The sequence below is a fragment of the Perognathus longimembris genome, chromosome 8, assembly GCF_023159225.1.
Source record: "Perognathus longimembris pacificus isolate PPM17 chromosome 8, ASM2315922v1, whole genome shotgun sequence".
Taxonomy (NCBI): domain Eukaryota; kingdom Metazoa; phylum Chordata; class Mammalia; order Rodentia; family Heteromyidae; genus Perognathus; species Perognathus longimembris.
In genome coordinates, this window is record NC_063168.1 from 47151311 (window position 1) to 47170004 (window position 18694).

An 18694-nucleotide genomic window follows, 5' to 3' on the forward strand; every position below is an offset into this window, starting at 1 on the left:
TTTTTTTTTTGTGGTGTTCTGGGGCTTGAATTATGGACCTAGACACTGTCCTTAACCTCTTTTGCTCAAGGCTAGCTAGCACTCCACTACTTTGAGCCATAGATCCACTTCAGAATTTTTTTTTTTGAGTGATTAATTGGAGATAAGAGTTTTACAGGAACTTTTCTGCCTGGGATGGCTTCAAACCACGACCCTCAAATCTCAGCCTCAAGGGGACTTGTGTGTCTGGGCTAGTGAACTTGATCTTCCGATCTCAGCCTCCTGAGTAGTAGGACTATAGGCATGAGCCACTGGCTTCCAGCAATCCAGCAGATTTTGATAGACTGTTGGTTAGCCATTTAGCTTTTTCTTGATGAAGTTCCTAGTTGCTGATTATTCTTCTGTGCTCTTTCACTTCTTCTTAATAACTAATTATTTTGAAGATAATTTTTGTTATTAATGTGTATTGCAAGTCCTTTCTCTTAGTTTGTAACTTGTCTTTTTGGCACCTTTTGGTAAATGAAAGGTCTTAGCTTTTCTTTTTTTTGTCAGTTGTGGGGCTTGAGCTCAGCACCTGGGCACTGTCTCTGAGCTCTTTTTACTCAAGACTAACACTCTACCACTTTGAGACACAATGCTTGTCTAGTTTTTGAGTGGTTGAGATCAGCATCTCACAGGGACTGTTCTGCCTGGGTTAGCTTTGAACCAGATCCTCTCAGCCTCTGAGTAGCTAGGACTATAGGCATGAGCCACCGGTGCCTAGCCTATGCCTTAGTTGTATTAATTTTTTTAAAAAAGAAATTCCTTCATATCCCATAGTTAGAAAGGTTCTTCTATATTGTTTTTTAAAGCTATTATTCTGTTTCTGAAACTTTAAAAAACTTTGATGCATGTACTCTACTACTTGAGCCACACTTGATTCCTGCTTCTCTTATTTTACTTTGAAGCTTCTAATACATAACCAGGCTGGCCTTGAACTTGTAAGAGTGTTGGGATTATAGTCACACAGTAGTGCATATAACAATCATTATCTCACCTGTTTGTTATTATTTTTTTTTTTGTTATTTGTGAGAAGGACACACCTATGAAAGTGAATTTCCTCTTAGCAAATTTCCAGTTTATGGTACAGTTTTACAGACTAAACTCTTCCCACTGTACTTTAGATCTTCAGATTTATTTAGCCTAACCAACTACAAAATTTTTCAACTTTGACCTGTCTATTCTCCACCCTACTTTTAGTTTCTTTGGGCTCTCTGTTGATTCTTCTGGCTGGCAGACAAAAACGTCAGTAGGGGGCAGTCTATGATAACAAAATTCATACTGTGTATTTACCTGTACAGAATCATAACATAGCATAGCACTTTTAAATTTTAAATAATCTAGCAAGTGCACATTTGTGATTAAATATTGAGTATATGTGTCTGTAACATAATAAATATTTGATCATGACAAATACATCTTATGTTTGGGAAAAGACAATATAACAAAAAGACAAAATAGCATTATTTCAACTTAGAAATTGGTTATAATGAGTAAAATTCAGATTTGTTTAATCATCTTATTTTTGTCAGTCCGGAGGCTTGAACTCAGGGCCTGAGCACTGTCCCTGTCTTCTTTTTGCTCAGGGCTAGCACTCTACCACTTGAGTCCCGTACCACATCTGGCTTTTTCTACATATGTGGTGCTGAGGGCTTCATGTATGTGAGGCAAGCATTCTACCACTAGGCCATATTTCTAGCCCTTGCTTAATCTTTAATGTTTGTTTATGGTTAGATTTTCAAATGGTTGCAACATTTAATATCTTAATAGTAGTTGAGGTGGAATAGCCAGTCCTTAGGGTTAACCATGGTGGGAAGCACCAGCCCATCATGATGGGCTTCATTAGAATTAAGGTTTAGAGCTTGAGGTTCCTCCCTATGTCTGATTTCTTTTCCTTTTGCTTCCTATTCCCCTGTGCAAAAGTCTCCTTGGTTTTCACACAGATTGAGTTCCTGCTGGGTAGGTTTGTGATAAGCATTCTGCTTTGAGTTTTGTATGTGGTGATGCTTCTGGGATACATGATGATAGCTGCCGGAAAGTGGTTCTTCTGATTATATGGATAGTTAAGTTGCATACCTGACCCTGGTACTTGCAGACATACCAGGACTTGGACTTTGCTTTGTCCACTCTTTCTTTTATGCTGATTACAAATGTAGATGTATAACTAATTGTAAAGAAGCTAGGTACTGTTTTTAGTTTGGAATGTTTTTCTACATACACAGTCACTCTCAATTCTGTGAGTTTTTCTCGATGTCCTTCTCTCTCCCTCTCCTCATTCACCCTCTATTTTTCTCTTTTCCTCTCTGTCATCTCACCCTATCTTTCACCTCTCCCTTTTCCACTCTTCCTTTTCCCCTTTCCCTCTCCCTGTCAGATTGAACCTTGGGCCTATGTAAGTGCTTGAGCCACACCCCCAGCTCGTTTGTTTGTATATTCTGTTTGAGACAGTATCTGACTAATTTTTCCCAGGCTGGCGTGCAGTAGGTAGGATTACAGACATTCACTACTATGCCTGGCTCATTTCAAAGATGTGCTTTTCCATCATTTCTGAAAGAAGTATTTAAGAAACCAGATATTTCATCCCCTGCCTCCCCAGTGGGACACACTGCTTGCTTGCTATGGACCAAGAATTAAAAGTTTGCTATGAATCCAAGAGCTATAATGCTTCTAGAGGCTGAGATCTGAGGGTTTTGGTTCAAAGCCAGCCTGAGCAGACAAAGCAGTGGGACTCTTATCTCCAATTAACCAGCAAAAGCTGGAACTGGAGCTGTGGCTCAAGTGGTAAAATGCTAGTTTTTTTTTGTTTTTGTTTTTTTTTAAATTTTTGGCCAGTCCTGGGGCTTGGACTCAGGGCCTGAGCACTGTCCATGGCTTGTTTTTGCTCAAGTCTAGCACTCTCCCATTTGAGCCACAGTGCCACTTCTGGCCATTTTCTGTATATGTGGTGCTGGGGAATTGAACCCAGGGCTTCATGTATAGGAGGCAAGCACTCTTGCCACTAGGCCATATCCCCAGCCAGAATGCTAGTTTTGAACAAGAGTTCAAGCTTCAGTATTGTCACAAAACAAAAATACAGCTCTACTCTGCCACATATGGGTTAGATCCCGGGAGATCTATAATATCCTTGGGTTGTACACGTGGAGGCTAAGCTGTTTATTCTGTTGACTGTAAGAAGTTGCCTCAGTGACAAAGAAAGTGAAAAGAAGTATTGACTTGTCAGTTCATATTGCAGCCATGTGTTTCTCCACAATTCTGTGGAAGTTTGGAGATTCTGTAGCTGGAAAGATTTTATTAAGACAAAGCATATGATTTTCTGATTTCACTGAAATCCTAAACTTTGCAACTATTTTTAACCTTGACTGTATTAAGCAAAAAAAGATCAATTCTGGGGCTGGGGATATGGCCTAGTGGCAAGAGTGCTTGCCTCCTATACATGAGGCCCTGGGTTCAATTCCCCAGCACCACATATACAGAAAATGGCCAGAAGTGGCGCTGTGGCTCAAGTGGCAGAATGCTATCCTTGAGCAAAAATAAGCCAGGGACAGTGCTCAGGCCCTGAGTCCAAGCCCCAGGACTGGCTAAAAAAAAAAAAAAAACCACAAACAAACAAAAAAAGATCAATTCTCTGTGATTATAGAAAGAGCTTCATTAAAATACCTCTTTTTGTAGCTGTACTAAAAGCTCCCGAGATTACTAATTTCTACCTCCCACCAAGAACCAATGCTCTAGAGGTAATGCAAAATATCTGCAGTAGTGTCAGAATCATGTGTCATGTTCTATAAATCAGGAAAATCACAATTCCAGAAACTGGAATGTAACAAGCTTATGTTTATTCCTTAGACTGTGCTTTACAAAACACTGCTATAGAGTCCTAGCAGAGTTATAATTATTGCCTATCAAAGCTAGTTACTGCCATGATAACTTTTTGTCTTAAGCTTGTTAATTTTTTTAGCTGAAATTTAATTTAATGTGATTTTAATTATAGATTTTAAGCCCAATCTTACACTTTTTGTTTTTTTCTTCTTATCCTTCCTCTAAAGGTCTCTCTGTGCTCCAGGATGTGGAAACAGGAGTGCAGCATATTTTAGCAGATATGATTGCTAAAGACAAAGACACGCTTGACTTCATTCGGAAATTGTGAGTTAATCTTCTATGGAGTTTTTTGCTTTGTACTCATGCTATTCAGGATCATGTGAGTAGTGCTAACACCAGTGTTTATTAAAACTTTATTTTCAGACTATTTTTTTTTAGTAGTAGAATTCTTTGTTCAAACAACAGAACCCTAATATATAAAACACATAAATAAAAAATTGTTTTAATTGAGTTCTGGGCAGGGAGCCTGGATTTCTGCCTATTTATCCTCCTTATATTGAGACATCTCAGTGGAGGGCTCTGATAAATCATAGTTTAAAAACTACCGTATTATACAGCTTGTAGTAGAGAGAGAATCATGTTCATTTTGAGTGGGTAACTATATGTATTTAACTTTATAATACTTAATTTTTATGACGACTTGCAGTAATGTTGAGTATGGATAAAAGTGCTGACCTCAGGATGAATGTTAGCTCTGGGGGAGAGCAGCTTTCGGTGGCTTCACAGCTCAACTTCATGACATCCATAAGCCCAACTGAGCTCCTGGATTTTGTGTCATTAAAGAAAGACACTAAAGCCCCATTTTTACATATTCTGATGCTTTATTTAATTTGTTTTTGCTACATAGCAGAATTTTGTTTTCCCTCAGTCTCCTTGTGCCCATCCCCTACTCCTTGGCCCCGTTTTTCTAGCTGGATTACTATAGGTAGAAGAAAGCTGATGAGCCACTTGACTACTGTTACTTGTCAGTCTTTGTTAATACAAGGGAGAGAACTCTTCTAGATTCACAGTGGCCCCAACAGTGAATTGAAGTAGAATTGCTTAAAATTAAAAATATGTTTATCATGAATATGTTTCTGAAGTTTGTTTAGTCTTATAAATTGTTTTTGGAAACTGTCCTGGCACATCTTTGTGTTCTTCCTCTTTTTTGCTTTTAGTAGACTGTAGCTGCTTTACTCAACCTTACTCTAGAAGGTTGACTAGATGATCAGTCAGATTCTTATAGGTTTGGTCTGTTTCATAATTATAAATGGTATCTGAACTCATTTAGGCACTTCTGGGGTGGGAGGGCTAAATAAATAGCAGAATATTTTTGACAGGTTAATAACATTTTTATATTTGAGTATACTTAAAGAAGTCTCATTTGGTACTAGTTTAAATTTTTGTTGTTCTTTTGGCAGATGCCAAAATAGATGTATTTGTATCCAGTCAACTCTGTCAAAAGTGTCCTCCAAAAAAGTAAATGAGAAAGACATTGACAAGTTTTCACTCTACCAGAACTTTTCATGTAACATAAGAAACATCCACCACCATCAGGTAAATACAGTAACCCCTTACACATGTGGACAGTAGTAATAGTGACAGTGCTTTGGATTTGCTAGTTACTTTATTGGGTTTTCTAGAATTTTATGTGAAACATATATATATATATATATATATAGTTTTTTTTCATATGAAACCTTATAATATTGTCATGGAACTGGGGACCTAACTTTTTTTTTTTTTTTTGCCAGTCCTGGTCTTGAAGTTGGGGCCTGGGCTTGTCCCAGAGCCTTTTTGCTTAAGGCTAATGCTATGTCACCTGAGCTACTGCTCCACTTCCCACTTTTTGGTTTTAATTGGAGATAAGAGTTTCAGAGATGGAACTGCAATCCTGGGTAGCTAGGGTTTATAGGGGTGAGCTACCAGTGCCTAGCTGAATTTTTTTTTTTTCAAATGTGAGTTTTAGCAAGGATTTATTTTCTATCATATAAGGATTTTATTACTTTATTTTAGTATAGAGTAGGGAGAAATATAAATGGTAATTAAAGATTCTTTTAATTTTTTTTTTAGCAGAGCTGACTATATAACACCTGAGGTATCTTGCTTGTTGTGTGTGTGTGTGATTTTTCTTGTTAGATCCTGCCTCTCAAAATGCTTGATTTAGAGCTCAGTTCTAGATCTTTTTCATATAAATACAAATTAATGACAACTGATTTAGAACAAATATGAGAGTTCTCATTTAGTTGTATAAACCATAGTCATATTAGTCATATTTACATTGAATTGCATTGAATAGTCATAGTTACATAGTCATAGTTACATTATTATGCAACTAGTCTCTGGAAATTTATATATTATTTTTGAGAAATTTGATGTCATTCTAATTCTCTGTCTCTTAGAAATGCTACAGATGTCCTCTGTTGCTTTATTTATTCTCTGTATTAGTTTTCTAGTTCTGGGAGGAAAGGGGGAAATTTTTCAGAAGATTGCCAGTGTTTTCCTAATTCTAAAAGTCCTCAATAAATCACTTAAAATTTATTTTCCTCCTTACCTGCATTCCAGTCCTGAAAAAGAAAACTTGATAGAAAATGTTAGAATGCTTTATTTGCTACCTTTATCGTAATGTTTAACTGTCATCATTACAACAAAAAGACATGAGTGCTTTTTGCATTTTTGTTATAACGTAACATATGAATCTTTAATTTTTTTTTTTTTTTTTTTTTTTGGCCAGTCCTGGGGCTTGGACTCAGGGCCTGAGCACTGTCCCTGGCTTCTTTTTGCTCAAGGCTAGCACTCTGCCACTGGAGCCACAGCGCCACTTCTGGCCATTTTCTGTATATGTGGTGCTGGGGAATCGAACCCAGGGCCTCATGTATATGAGGCAGGCACTCTTGCCACTAGGCCATATCCCCAGCCGAGTCTTTAATTTTTGACAGACACTCCTTTTTTTTGTTGTTATTGTTGGTCATGGGTCTTGACCTTTGGCCTTGGGCACTGTCCCTGAACTCTTCAGTTCAAGGCTAGCACTCTACTACTTGACCCACAGAGCTACTTCTGGTTTTCTGGTGGTTAATTGGGGATAAGAGTCTCACAGACTTTCCTGCCTGGGTTAGCACTGAACCATGATCCTCTGCTCTCAGCCTTCTGCATAGGTAGTATTACAGGTGTGAACCACTGGTGCCTGGCTTGACAGATATTTCTTTTTTTTGGCCAGTCCTGGGCCTTGGACTCAGGGCCTGAGCACTGTCCCTGGCTTCTTCCCGCTCAAGGCTAGCACTCTGCCTCTTGAGCCACAGCGCCACTTCTGGCCGTTTTCTGTATATGTGGTGCTGGGGAATCGAACCTAGGGCCTCGTGTATCCGAGGCAGGCACTCTTGCCACTAGGCTATATCCCCAGCCCCGACAGATATTTCTTGAATATTTCCTATATGTTGGATCTTACCAAATTGTACAGATGACATGGCCCCTGCCCTTTGAAGATTTTACTATTATAAATACTATATACACTGTATTTCTTTGTATGTAGTACATGCTCTCAGTGTTTTGAAAACATTCTAGTATAGTGAAATTTGCTTTCCTAGTTTTAGTCTATGGTTGAAATATAATGTAAAATGATTGCAGTTGTACCAGTAACTGGGGTAGATAGCACTACTATGCTTGAGGTCCTGCGTTTTGATTCCCAGCACTGAGAGCCAGTTGACTGAGTATGCTAAAATTGCCTTTTATTTTGGCAGTTAAGAAACAGTGTGGGTTGGGAATGTGGTTTAGCAGTAGAGTGCTTGTCTAGCATGCATGTTCAATTCCTCAGCACCATGTAAACAGAAAAAAAAAAGCTGGAAGTGGTGCTATGGCTCAAATGGTAGAGTGCTAGCCTTGAGCAAAAAGAAGCCAGGGACAGTGCTCAGGCCCTGAGTTCAAGCCCCAGGACTGGCAAATAAAACCAACCCCCCACCCCAAAAAAAATAATTTATGTTAATTTACATTGCAACTTTGGAAAACTTGTAAATACTTACATTCTGTTAAGAGCAGTCTTTGTAATCTCTCCTTGAAAATATTGTGTTGGTCTTAGCTTTTTTTTTTTTTTTGCCAGTCTGGGGCTTGGACTCAGGGACTGAGCACTGTCCCTCGCTTCTTTTTGCTCAAGGCTAGCACTCTACCATTTGAGCCACAGCGCCACTTCTGGCCTTTTCTATATATATGGTGCTGAGGAATCGAACCCAGGGCTTCATGTATATGAGGCAAGCACTCTTGCCACTAGGCTATATTCCCAGCCCGGTCTTAGCTTTTGAATAGTGTTTTTTAGAACATGGGGCATTCTGGTTAAGTTTGTGACTGAATTTACATTGATGATTGACACAGGCTCTGGCTATCACAACACTTAGACCTGAGAAAACAGACAGATATTTTGGGAGTATCAGTTTTACAAAAACAATCCTGTGTTTTAAGAACTTTACAGGTTGTTTTGTAGACCAGAAGGACAATGTACTACTAGGTCAAAAGTCCATACAGTGCAGAGGCTTAATGTCTCTAGCTCTGAGCTCTACTTTTCAGCCTTCCATCTAAATACCTTAGCATATAACACCATAGAGGTAAGTCCAGTAGTAAAGGAAAACATACTTGGAACCTCTCTGTGTACTGTGAGGCCAGCTGTTATGCTTGACTACTAAATTAATTTTTCTGGCAGCATCTTGCTTTCTTTATCTCCAGATTGATCCTTAGTGAGGGCTTTCTGCTACATGAATTTGTAACTTGGCCTTCACATTTTTCTCTGAGAGTTTTTATTCCTGTTCTTTTTTTGTTCCTCTCACTGATGTTCTAGTTCCTGTGACTTTTATATACTACATATTTCCTGCTCACTGCTGCCACCTACAGTGATTCTGCTTTAAGTACTCAAGTACTTCAAGTACTTCAAAAGCCAGTTTCTGCCCCAAGCTCTATTGTTTTTCATGTTGCTTTTATCAAGAAGAGTTGCTGGATTTTCTCAAATATTATTTCTGAATCTGAGATAGTTATATGATTCTTGTTTTTTATTCATTTAATTTATTTAATTGGTATATGACAGTAATTGATTTTTGGATATTAAACAAGCTGGACATATGAATATTAGACAATTTAAGAATAAGTTCTACCTTTTCTTGGTCTAAAATCTTTTAAATATGTTCTTGGATTTTGTTTGCTAAGTGTTCCTCAGATCTCATGATGCATACTCTTGAGTAGCTAGGATTAAAGGTGTGAGCCACCGGCTAGTGTTTTTACATCTGTATTCATGAGATATATTGACCTATAGTTTTCTTGAAAGCCTTGTGTCTTATTTTATATTAGGGTAATATAGACCTCAGCTAGAGTTGGAGGTTTTTTCTTTGTCTTGCATTTTCTAAAGAGTAGGTATTAATTGTTCTCTAAATGATAGACTTTTTTAATGGAGGCACCTGAACATTTTCTTTTTTTCCTTTTTTTTTGCCTCTGAGTTTCTCCCCCCCTCTCCCCAATATACTGGGACTAAAACTTGCTTGCTTGCTTCGGGTGGCACTCAATTACTGAAGCCATGCCTCTAGCCCTGCTTTTTTTTTATGATTATTTTGGAGATGGAGATGAGAAATTTTCTACCTAGGCTAGTTTCTTCAAACTGTAGTCCTCCAGGGTTAGCCTCCCTGTGTAACTAGGATTACAGGCATGAACCTTACAGAACAGTTTTGTTAGTATGTGGTAATAACTAATAGCTATTAAAGATTGCTCTTTGGACTTTGCATGTTTATATTTATCTTAGTACAAATTGTTAACAAGTATATTCTAAATTAAATGAACAAAAATGTTCAATTAATAGAATCTGAAAAACAGATTTAAGGCTTTTCTTGGTAATGTTCCTGATTAATTTCATATGTGTGTTTTACTTTTAAAAGACACTATTGGTTTCTTTATGAAGGAGACAGGTTACTTGGATATATGTATAAACAAATTATCCTTCTTCCTATTATTCTTTGCTATCCCTGGAGCTTGAATGCTGGTCCTGGACACTGTCCCTGAGTTTCTTTTGCTCAAGGCTAGCACTCTACCACTTGAGCCATAGCACTACTTCTGGCTTTTTCTTTGATTAATTGGAGAGAAGAGTCTCATGAACTTTACTGTTCAGACTGGCTTTGAACCACGATCCTTACCTCTCAGCCTCCTGAGTTGCTAGAATTATAGATGTGAGCCACTGGCACCCAGCTAAATTATTATTTTTGATACATTTTTTAGCTAATTAAAAACAACATTGATATAACTCTTTAGAGAAGCACCTAATTTGTTTGATGAATGTTGAAAGGTTAAATTTACTATATCTATTTTGTGAATTTTCAGTCTTTGCTATTTGTGTTTCTGCCTAGGTTCTTGCAATTAATCATGCTATTTGTGTGTCTGCCTAGGTTCTCGCAATTAATCGTGGAGAGAATTTGAAGATACTGATGGTCAAGGTCAATATTCCTGATGGAGTAAAGAATGAATTTTGTAGGTGGTGTATCCAAAACAGGTCTGTTTGTAGGTGTCCACAGAATTTCTAAAGTACCATACTCAGGTCTCTGTGTACTGATGTGAAAAGCTATTCATTATGTTAAAAAAAAGAAAGAGTATTTTTTTTTTTTTAACGTGGGGCCTGAGCACTGTTCCGAGTTTTTCTGCTCAAGGCTAGTACTCTACTACTTGAGCCTTAGTGCCACTTCCAGCTTTTTCTGTTTATGTGAGGCTGAAGAATCGAACCCAGGGCTTCATGCATGGATGCTTGCTATTCTCAGCCACATTCTCAGCCCTTTTAAAATCTTTTATACTGTACTTTTACCTCTCTGGTCTATGCTTAATTAAGCTTAGACACATAAATACTTTCCATTTTGTAACAGTTGTCTACAGTATTCATATAGTAGCATGTTTAATAGATTTGTAGTCTGGGAACAATAGGTTATACAAAATTGGTTCTCATGAGCACAATGTGTATATAAGCTCTATGATGTTTGCACGATGACAGAATCAGTAATAAATTCCTCAGAACTTATCCTCATTATTGAGGCATACCTGACTGTTCTTTTTGTATAATTTGAATCTTTTATAAAACTACATTTTTCTTGAGAAAAAATTTAAGGAAAAAATCATTTATATGTAGCTTATCTTATTAATGCTTACATATTTAGGATGATTGAAACAAAACTTATAAGGAAATATAAATCTCTAAACAAACTATGATTATTGAAAATAAATCACATTAAAGGTGGTTAAAATAAACTTTTTGGGTATTTCAATGAAAAATTTAAACTTAATTTAAACCTAGTTTTTTAATTAACCTTTTCATTTGTTAAGGGAGCCTTTTGAAAAAACAACACATTTGTATAACACTTTGGTTTTTAATTGTAATTTTTCTAAATGCATTTGATCTTCACAACAATTTATTTTATTGGGATAGATTTTCCAACCCCCATATGGCCAATGAGAAAGCTGATGCAAAGGTATAAAGTGACTTCATTTTTGGAAGCTGCTAATCTGGTTCCTGTTTTAGTAAACAATAAATTGGGAAGAGCTTATGTTATATAATTCTTAGTGTCATAGTCAGTCCTCAATATATAGGTATTAGTTATACTTTCAACCTAACAAAATAACAGAATGGTTTCTTTACAGTGATTAGTTGCTTTTCCATGTCATCTGTATTTTATTTGGTTCTCCTCCAGTTGAATAACCCAATATGATGACTTAACTTACAACATAACATGTTACATAACTAGGAAAAATACAATTTTTTAATGAGATTTAGAATTTTTTCTTCATATAGATAATTCCAACAGCTAAAATATTTCTCTGGAAACTCAGGGTATTCTCAAGGACTTTTTTTTTTACTCCTTTTAAAAAAAGAACACATATAAATGTCTAGACATGCTTTGCATACTCAGTGAATCTTGTTTTTTTGTGTGTCAGTCTTGGGACTTGAACTCAGGACCTGAGCTCTCTGTCACTGGGCTTTTTTGCTCAAGGATTGCTCTCTACCACTTGAGACATATCTCCATTTCTGGCTTTTTGGTGGTTAATTGTAGAAAAGAGTTTTACAGACTTTCCTGGCTGGGCTCTCTTTGAGCCTCCATCTTTGGATCTCAGCCTCCTGAGTAGCTAGGTTTATTGGCTTAAGCCATCCACATCAAGCTAAATATATATAAATGCTATCACTTCTCTTTCCTCCACATACTCATCCATTCAGATTGTGTGTCTGATGTTGGAAATCCACCTGTAAATCTAATAAGTACACTTGTTTTGGGATGTTATATAGTTTAGTAAGGCTTATACAAAGAAATAGTCAGGCATATGCAAAGATTATAAAGAGGAAGTCCAGCATACCAGTAGGAGTTTGTGACTGAGAACTCTACTATATTCAGCTCAACATGCATGTAAGTAAGTCACAGGTAGAAGGAAAGGGGAAGCCACAAGAAGGTGGGGGTTGATATGTTAATGTTAGCACAGGACAGATCCTGCTTATCCTTCTAGGTATGTTAAGGATTCTGATTTTTATCTTAAGGGTAGTGGGGAGCTGATAAAGCTTTTAAACAAAAGAATGTCATGTATTTTAAGATGGTCCTTTTGCCTTCAGTATAGAGATTATTTGAAAGAACTAAGCATAGATGTGGAGGCTAGAATGGTAGCTGGCAATAGTGGCATGAGGAAATAAGTACAGATTTGAGCAACATGTTGGAGGTAGAATCTACAGAGGTTGGATGAGGTATATAAATAAATAAGTGCCTGTGGATTGGTTAGGAAGAGGCAAAGTGAGCCTGACATTTGTATGACTTAAACAACAATGTAGATTATGGTACCATTTGTAATCATACTATAATTATGTAAAATATAATTAGTTTAAAGAATGAGTTAAATGGAAATCTTGTTATTAACCAGGTTAATTAGAAGAAGAAAAATTTAATACTAATATATTAGTATTTAAAAGTAGTATCTGGGTCCATAGCCAACAACTGGATAGTTCATCATTTGGAATTGTGTGCTGCTAGTTCGAAAGGATAAATTTGAACATTTCTGAGCTTGTCTGGTGTTGTAATAGTCATGTTTGTGAGGACCCAATAATTCAAGTTACTGCATTTGCTCGTTAAACATAAACATATTGAGACAGTGATCTCAGCAGTTCCCATTCGTGACTTGGACTCTGTTGTGACCAGAATTTTTCTCTTTAAGCGCGCAGATTCTTGTGTTTTTGACTTCACCAATACATTTCTGTCTTCTAAGTTTGTGCTGCTGCTTTTCATGTATAATATTAAAGGAACTCTGCCCTTATAAATATGGAAAAGTGAAAGCCAAATGAAAGTAGCCTCTACCTCAAAGAAATGAATAAAGTCCCCCCCCCCCCCCCCCCCCGCTGGTCCTGGGGCTTGAACTCAGGGGCACACTTTCTGAGCCTCATTGTGCTCAAAGCTAGTGCTCTCCCACTTGAGCCACTTCTGTTTTTTTTTTTTTTTTTTTCTGAGTAGTTTATTGGAGATAAGAGTCTCACAGACTTTCCTGCCCAGGCTGCCTTTGAACTGTGATCCTTAGATCTCAGCCTCCAGGATTATAGGTGTGAGCTACTAGTGCCCAGCTGGCCCCGCACCCTGCTGTAAAGTGCATTTCTTCATAGTACAGAATGTTTGTTCTTCCCTCTATGCATTTTTTTTTTATGGTACTGGAGGTTGAACTCAGGACTTTGCACTTATTTGGCAGGTGTTCTACCACTTGAGCCATGCCCTCAGCCCTTTTGTTCTGGCTTGCTTTCAGTTAGGTCTCACTTTCTGCTTGGGCAGGCCTGCTTCCCACTGTAACTGGGATGACAGGCACACGCCTCCATGCCCAGCTTTGTCTGTGATGGTGAGGTCTCATTATCTTTTTAAAACTCAGTCTATCCAGAAAACATTATCCTCCTAAATTAACCTTCCAAGTAGCTGGGATTAGAGGCATGAAGCTCTGTGCCTGTCAAAACATACAGTTTAGGGGTAGGTCTTTTCAGTTGTTTATGGTAGTATCCTAGCCCTTCTTGGTTTCTCAGTTGTGATTTCTGTCTTAATTTTGTGTCTTATTACATACTTCTTATATAGCATGAGTTTTGTATTGGGATATTTGGTTAAAGTGAGGTCTTTCATAGTTTTATTAAAAATATTTTGCTATTGAATTAGAAGAAGAATGTAGTTTTGAGGCTATAGCCTATAAGGCAAACCAATTATATTTAAGTTTAAAGATAAAAAAGTAATAAGCCTGGGCACTTACTGGCTCATGAGTGTTATCCTAGCTACTCAGGAAACTTGAGATCTGAGGATCACAATTTGAAGCCAGCCATGGTTGGAAAACCTGTGAAACTGTTATCTTCAATTAAACAAAAAAAGCTGGAAGTAGAGCAGTGGCTCAAGTAGTAGAGCACTAGCTGTGAGTACAAAAGCTTAAGGACAGTACTCAGACCCAGAGTTCAAGCCCCAGGACTGGCAAAAAAAAAAAAAAAAAGTAATAAGGTCTGGTCCACCATACTACTTCAGGTCCCTTATTCTACTAGGTGCTTTAAGTAGATTTCAGGGAACCAGTGAAGGGGCAGAGATTGTTGTATAAGGAGTGAAAAGAAGTTTCTGTAGTGCAGGAAACAAGTGTAGTCACTGTCTTTCAGGACCCTCCTACTCCAGTGGTCTAAACTGAATGGGTTCAACTTAGGCATCCGTAAGCATGAAATAGGCCCTCAGCACTGTGTCATTGCAAACCCCAAGGCAGGATCTTGGAGGAACCATGGTTGGTTTTTCAGATCTATACATTGAAACTTTCCTCCTTGAGAGTCTTCCTGTCTCTAAGCACTATCTTTTCATTATTTGAGCTAACACAACTTCTGTAAAGATTAAAAATCTCATTTAGATTAAAAAATCTTTAGTTGTACAAAGGTGTTACTATTCAACAAATTTTATTAATACGATACATCTTGATCAGTATCACCCCTTTTGTCATTCTTCCCCATTCCTTCTAACCTTACTCCACCCTCCAATTTTCTTAATTTTGTAGGATATGCATTGAATTTTATGACTATATTTTTCTTTCCTTTCTCTCTTCATTAAGTACTAGTTTCCTGGTAAACATTTTGTTGGACTGTGAGTTATCCTTTCTAGGAAATTGCAACGTTTGAATTCTCCCTTGAAAATAACATATTTTGGTTTATACATTTGTGTATACTTACATACAAACCTAAAGGGTTTACTTGTACATTATAGATTAGTTCTAGTTCTACATGTGAGAGAAAACATCTTCTGAGTCTGACTTCACCTAACATGACTTTTTCCAGGCCCAACCATTTCTATGCAAATGAAATAATACCGTTATTCCTTAATGGATGAGTAAAATAGCATTGAGTGTTATATATATCACATTCTCTTGATTCATTCCTCTATTGAGGGGCATCTAGGCTGTTTCCATACCTTGGCTATGATGAATAGTGCTGAAATGAACATGGCTGTTCAGTAGCTTTACTGTATTCTAGTATAATCTTTTGGATAAATGCTCAAGAGTAGTATTGCTGGGTCATAAGGTTGTTCTATGTTTAGGTTTTTGAAGGATTTTGTACTGCTTTCCAGAGTGGTTGGACAAGTTTGCCTTTCCATTAACACTGTATTCCAGAGATGTTGAACATTTCTTCATCTATCTATTGACCATTTTTACATCTTCTTCTGAGAAGTCTCTATTTAGCATGTTTGCCCCATGTATTAATGGGGTTGTCTTGGATTGTTGGTTCTTTGAGATCTCCAATTATGTAGGGTCTCTTTAGCATATTAAAACTCTGTCCTTTGCTGTGTGAAAACTTATTTTTGATGCACTCTCTTTTTTTTTGGCCAGTCCTGGGCCTTGGACCTCAGGGCCTGAGCACTGTCCCTGGCTTCTTCCCGCTCAAGGCTAGCACTCTGCCACTTGAGCCACAGCGCCGCTTCTGGCCGTTTTCTGTATATGTGGTGCTGGGGAATCGAACCTAGGGCCTCGTGTATCTGAGGCAGGCACTCTTGCCACTAGGCTATATCCCCAGCCCTTGATGCACTCTCATTAATCAGTTCTTTCTTTGATATGTTGAACCCTTGGAACTTTACTCAGAAAGTTCTTGCCTGTGCCAAAAAGTTCTAATATTTCTTCTACTCTTTTTTATAGTAGTTTCATAGTTTCAGGTCTTAAATTGAGATATTTGAATTGATGTTAGTATATTGTATCAGGAATCCAGTTTCAGTTTTCTGCCCGTGGATATTCAGTTTTCCCAGCACCCATTTGTTGAAGAGGCTATCCTTTTTTCCATCACATATTTTTTACTCCCTTATCAAATATTAGATGGCTGTAGGTCTGTGAGTTTATTTCTGGTCTTCTGTTTTGTTCCATTGGTCCTTGGGCCTGTTTTTGTCCAGTACCAAGCTGTTTTCATTACTATAGCTCTGTAGTAGAGTTTAAAGTCTGGAATTTGTATAACTCCAGCACGACTTTTTCTGCCTAGGTTTGCTTTTGTGATTTGGAGCCTTTTGTGGTTCCATATGAGTTTTTAGATTGTTTTCTCTATCTCAGTGATGAATGATACTGGGATTTCAATGGGCAATGCATTGAATTTGCAGATTGCTTTGGGCAGTACTGCCTTTTCACAATATTAATTCTGCCAATTCAGGAGCACAGATGGTCTTTCCACTTCATAATGTTAATAGCTTCTTCAAATTCTTTCAGTTCATTTAGATAAAAAAAAAAAGTGTTGCAGATGATTTTTGTAGTGGTTGCCTTACTTGTTGCCTTAGTTTTAAATTAACTGATTCAAGATTTGAATACTTAAAGGTTTATAAAGAAAACTTAATTTTCAAATATGTTGAGATATGACAAAAAATAAAGCTGTGTTATATAAAATTCAAGTGAGAGCTACCAAGTTGGGCAGGCGGAGGCGGGGTGGGAACTACACAGAGGGAAGATTAAAACAGTTTCTTTACTAAGTCTCCTTTGACTCTCTCAAAAAGAGATAAAGAAATGAAAAGAGAACTGTATAACACTTGTAGCTTGGGTTGGGCACCACAGCAAAAAGGGGCCATACACTGGGTGGCTAATGCAATAGAAATTTATTATTTCACAATTCTAGGGGCTGGGGATTCCAAAGTCAAGAAGCTAATGTCCTTACTTGCTAGGGAAGACTCTTGGCTTGTAGAAGTCACATTTCTCTGTCATTACATAGTAGATAGAGAGAGAAAGCTCTCCAGCCATTACCTTAGCCTAATTATCTCTCAAAGCCTCCATCTTGAGATACTTTTAAATTTGGGTTTGGGGCTTCGATGTATGAGTTTGAGGAAGGGGACAAGTCATTCCACAGCAGTGCAGTGACTTTGGCTATTCTCAACAATGCTTTGGAGACTCTTCCCAGAAGATGGAATTTTCCCCTTAAGTTTGGACCATAATTAGCAGGTTTTTAAAAATAAAAATTCCAGATGTTACGTTAACAACTTCCAGACATCATAGCCTTTCCTTCAGATTATGTTACTTTGGCTTCAGTAAAAGGCTTTTTACCTTCTCCATTCTATACCACCCCCCTTCTTCCAGGTGCCCTTTCATGGTCTCATTATTGTCACATCAGTTTTATGTGGACTTTTCTTGTTCACAGGTGGAGACCACGTGGCTTTGCAAGACCAGAGTTAATGAAGATCTTACATAATTCACTGGATGATTCCTTTAAACGCCTTATTTATCCTCTCCTCTGTAGAGAGTTCAGGTATGCATCTTTAATTTTATGTACTGTTTATTATTATATGTATTATACTAGTCCCATTAAAGCATGCAGTAAATATTTGTTGATTGACTAACCCAGGCAAAGAACTCAGGCAAAAATCACAAAAGCTTAAATTTAAGCCATGCTTTCAATCTGTTGCTATTCTTGTGCATAAATCCTTAAGACGTTTTTCTTAATTGCAATATGCTTTTCAATTTTTGATCCTTTAACGTATACCCTTTCCAGTTCTCCAGTACTAGTTTTGCCATTTGATGACTAAGCCAAACAAATGGTTTATTGATTAGAGATTTGACTCAGAAGAAACAAAACTGGGAATTTAATGGAGAAGTTGCTTGGAAGCATCTTCCCCCCTGAGATAAAAGAGCCAGAGAGACCATAAAGAAACCAGTCGAGAACATGATAAATTTATTACTTTGAATAGAGAAAGCTAGTATATTTGTTTTTATCTCCAAATGGGAATCTTTTAGATGAAAAATTATCAGCAATGATATAAATATTATGTGAATGGGCTAATAGTAATAAAAATGAAAAATTGCAAGAGATGAGGAGGCAGAATTCTTTTCAGGGGTAAAAAGATGGAAAGAAAGGAAATTTCAGGAAACAAAATCTCCTTTCTCCAGTTTCTCTGTTCTTCATTGCTAGTTACTTTTTAGAAACTAGATAAACCTTAGTATTGTCTTTTCTGTGTGTTACAGATCTCATTCTCACTGTTTTTTGTTGTGATTTTTTTTTTTTAAATATAAGTTCTTCAGCAATGGATTTCTGGGAACTGGAGTTCTATCTGTCTTAGTATCCTCACTTGGATTTCCAGCAGTGTGGAATGTGTATTTTTCTTTGGTTAGACTTGGGCTTTGAGTTGAGAGTTGTTCAGAGCAGGGAAAAAGAAAAACAAAAAACCTCCATTATCAAATTTGCTCATCAGTGAAGTTCAGTCTTTTGTTTCATCCTTTTTGGGTTAAATAACCCCTAAAAACAATTTTCCTTTTGGAGTTATATTTAATTTCAGATTTTTCAAATATATCTTTAGTCTTTGAGTGCTAGGGCAAAAACTATCAAAATAAGAGATTCTGT

General features: G+C 37.2%; 1 protein-coding gene across 3 annotated transcripts in view; it reads left to right on the forward strand.

Annotated features, from left to right (window-relative positions):
• The window catches only part of Srbd1 (S1 RNA binding domain 1), a 180671-nt gene that overhangs the window by 21142 nt on the left and 140835 nt on the right, over window positions 1-18694 (forward strand). For 2 of the 3 annotated variants that reach the window (XM_048353000.1, XM_048352999.1), the window contains exons 8-11: window positions 4059-4155; window positions 5292-5427; window positions 10278-10381; window positions 17498-17605. In XM_048353000.1, the coding sequence (XP_048208957.1) occupies window positions 4059-4155; window positions 5292-5427; window positions 10278-10381; window positions 17498-17605 (445 nt within the window). The remainder of the gene's footprint in view (window positions 1-4058; window positions 4156-5291; window positions 5428-10277; window positions 10382-17497; window positions 17606-18694) is intronic. The other variant, XM_048353001.1, reaches the window with a different exon arrangement.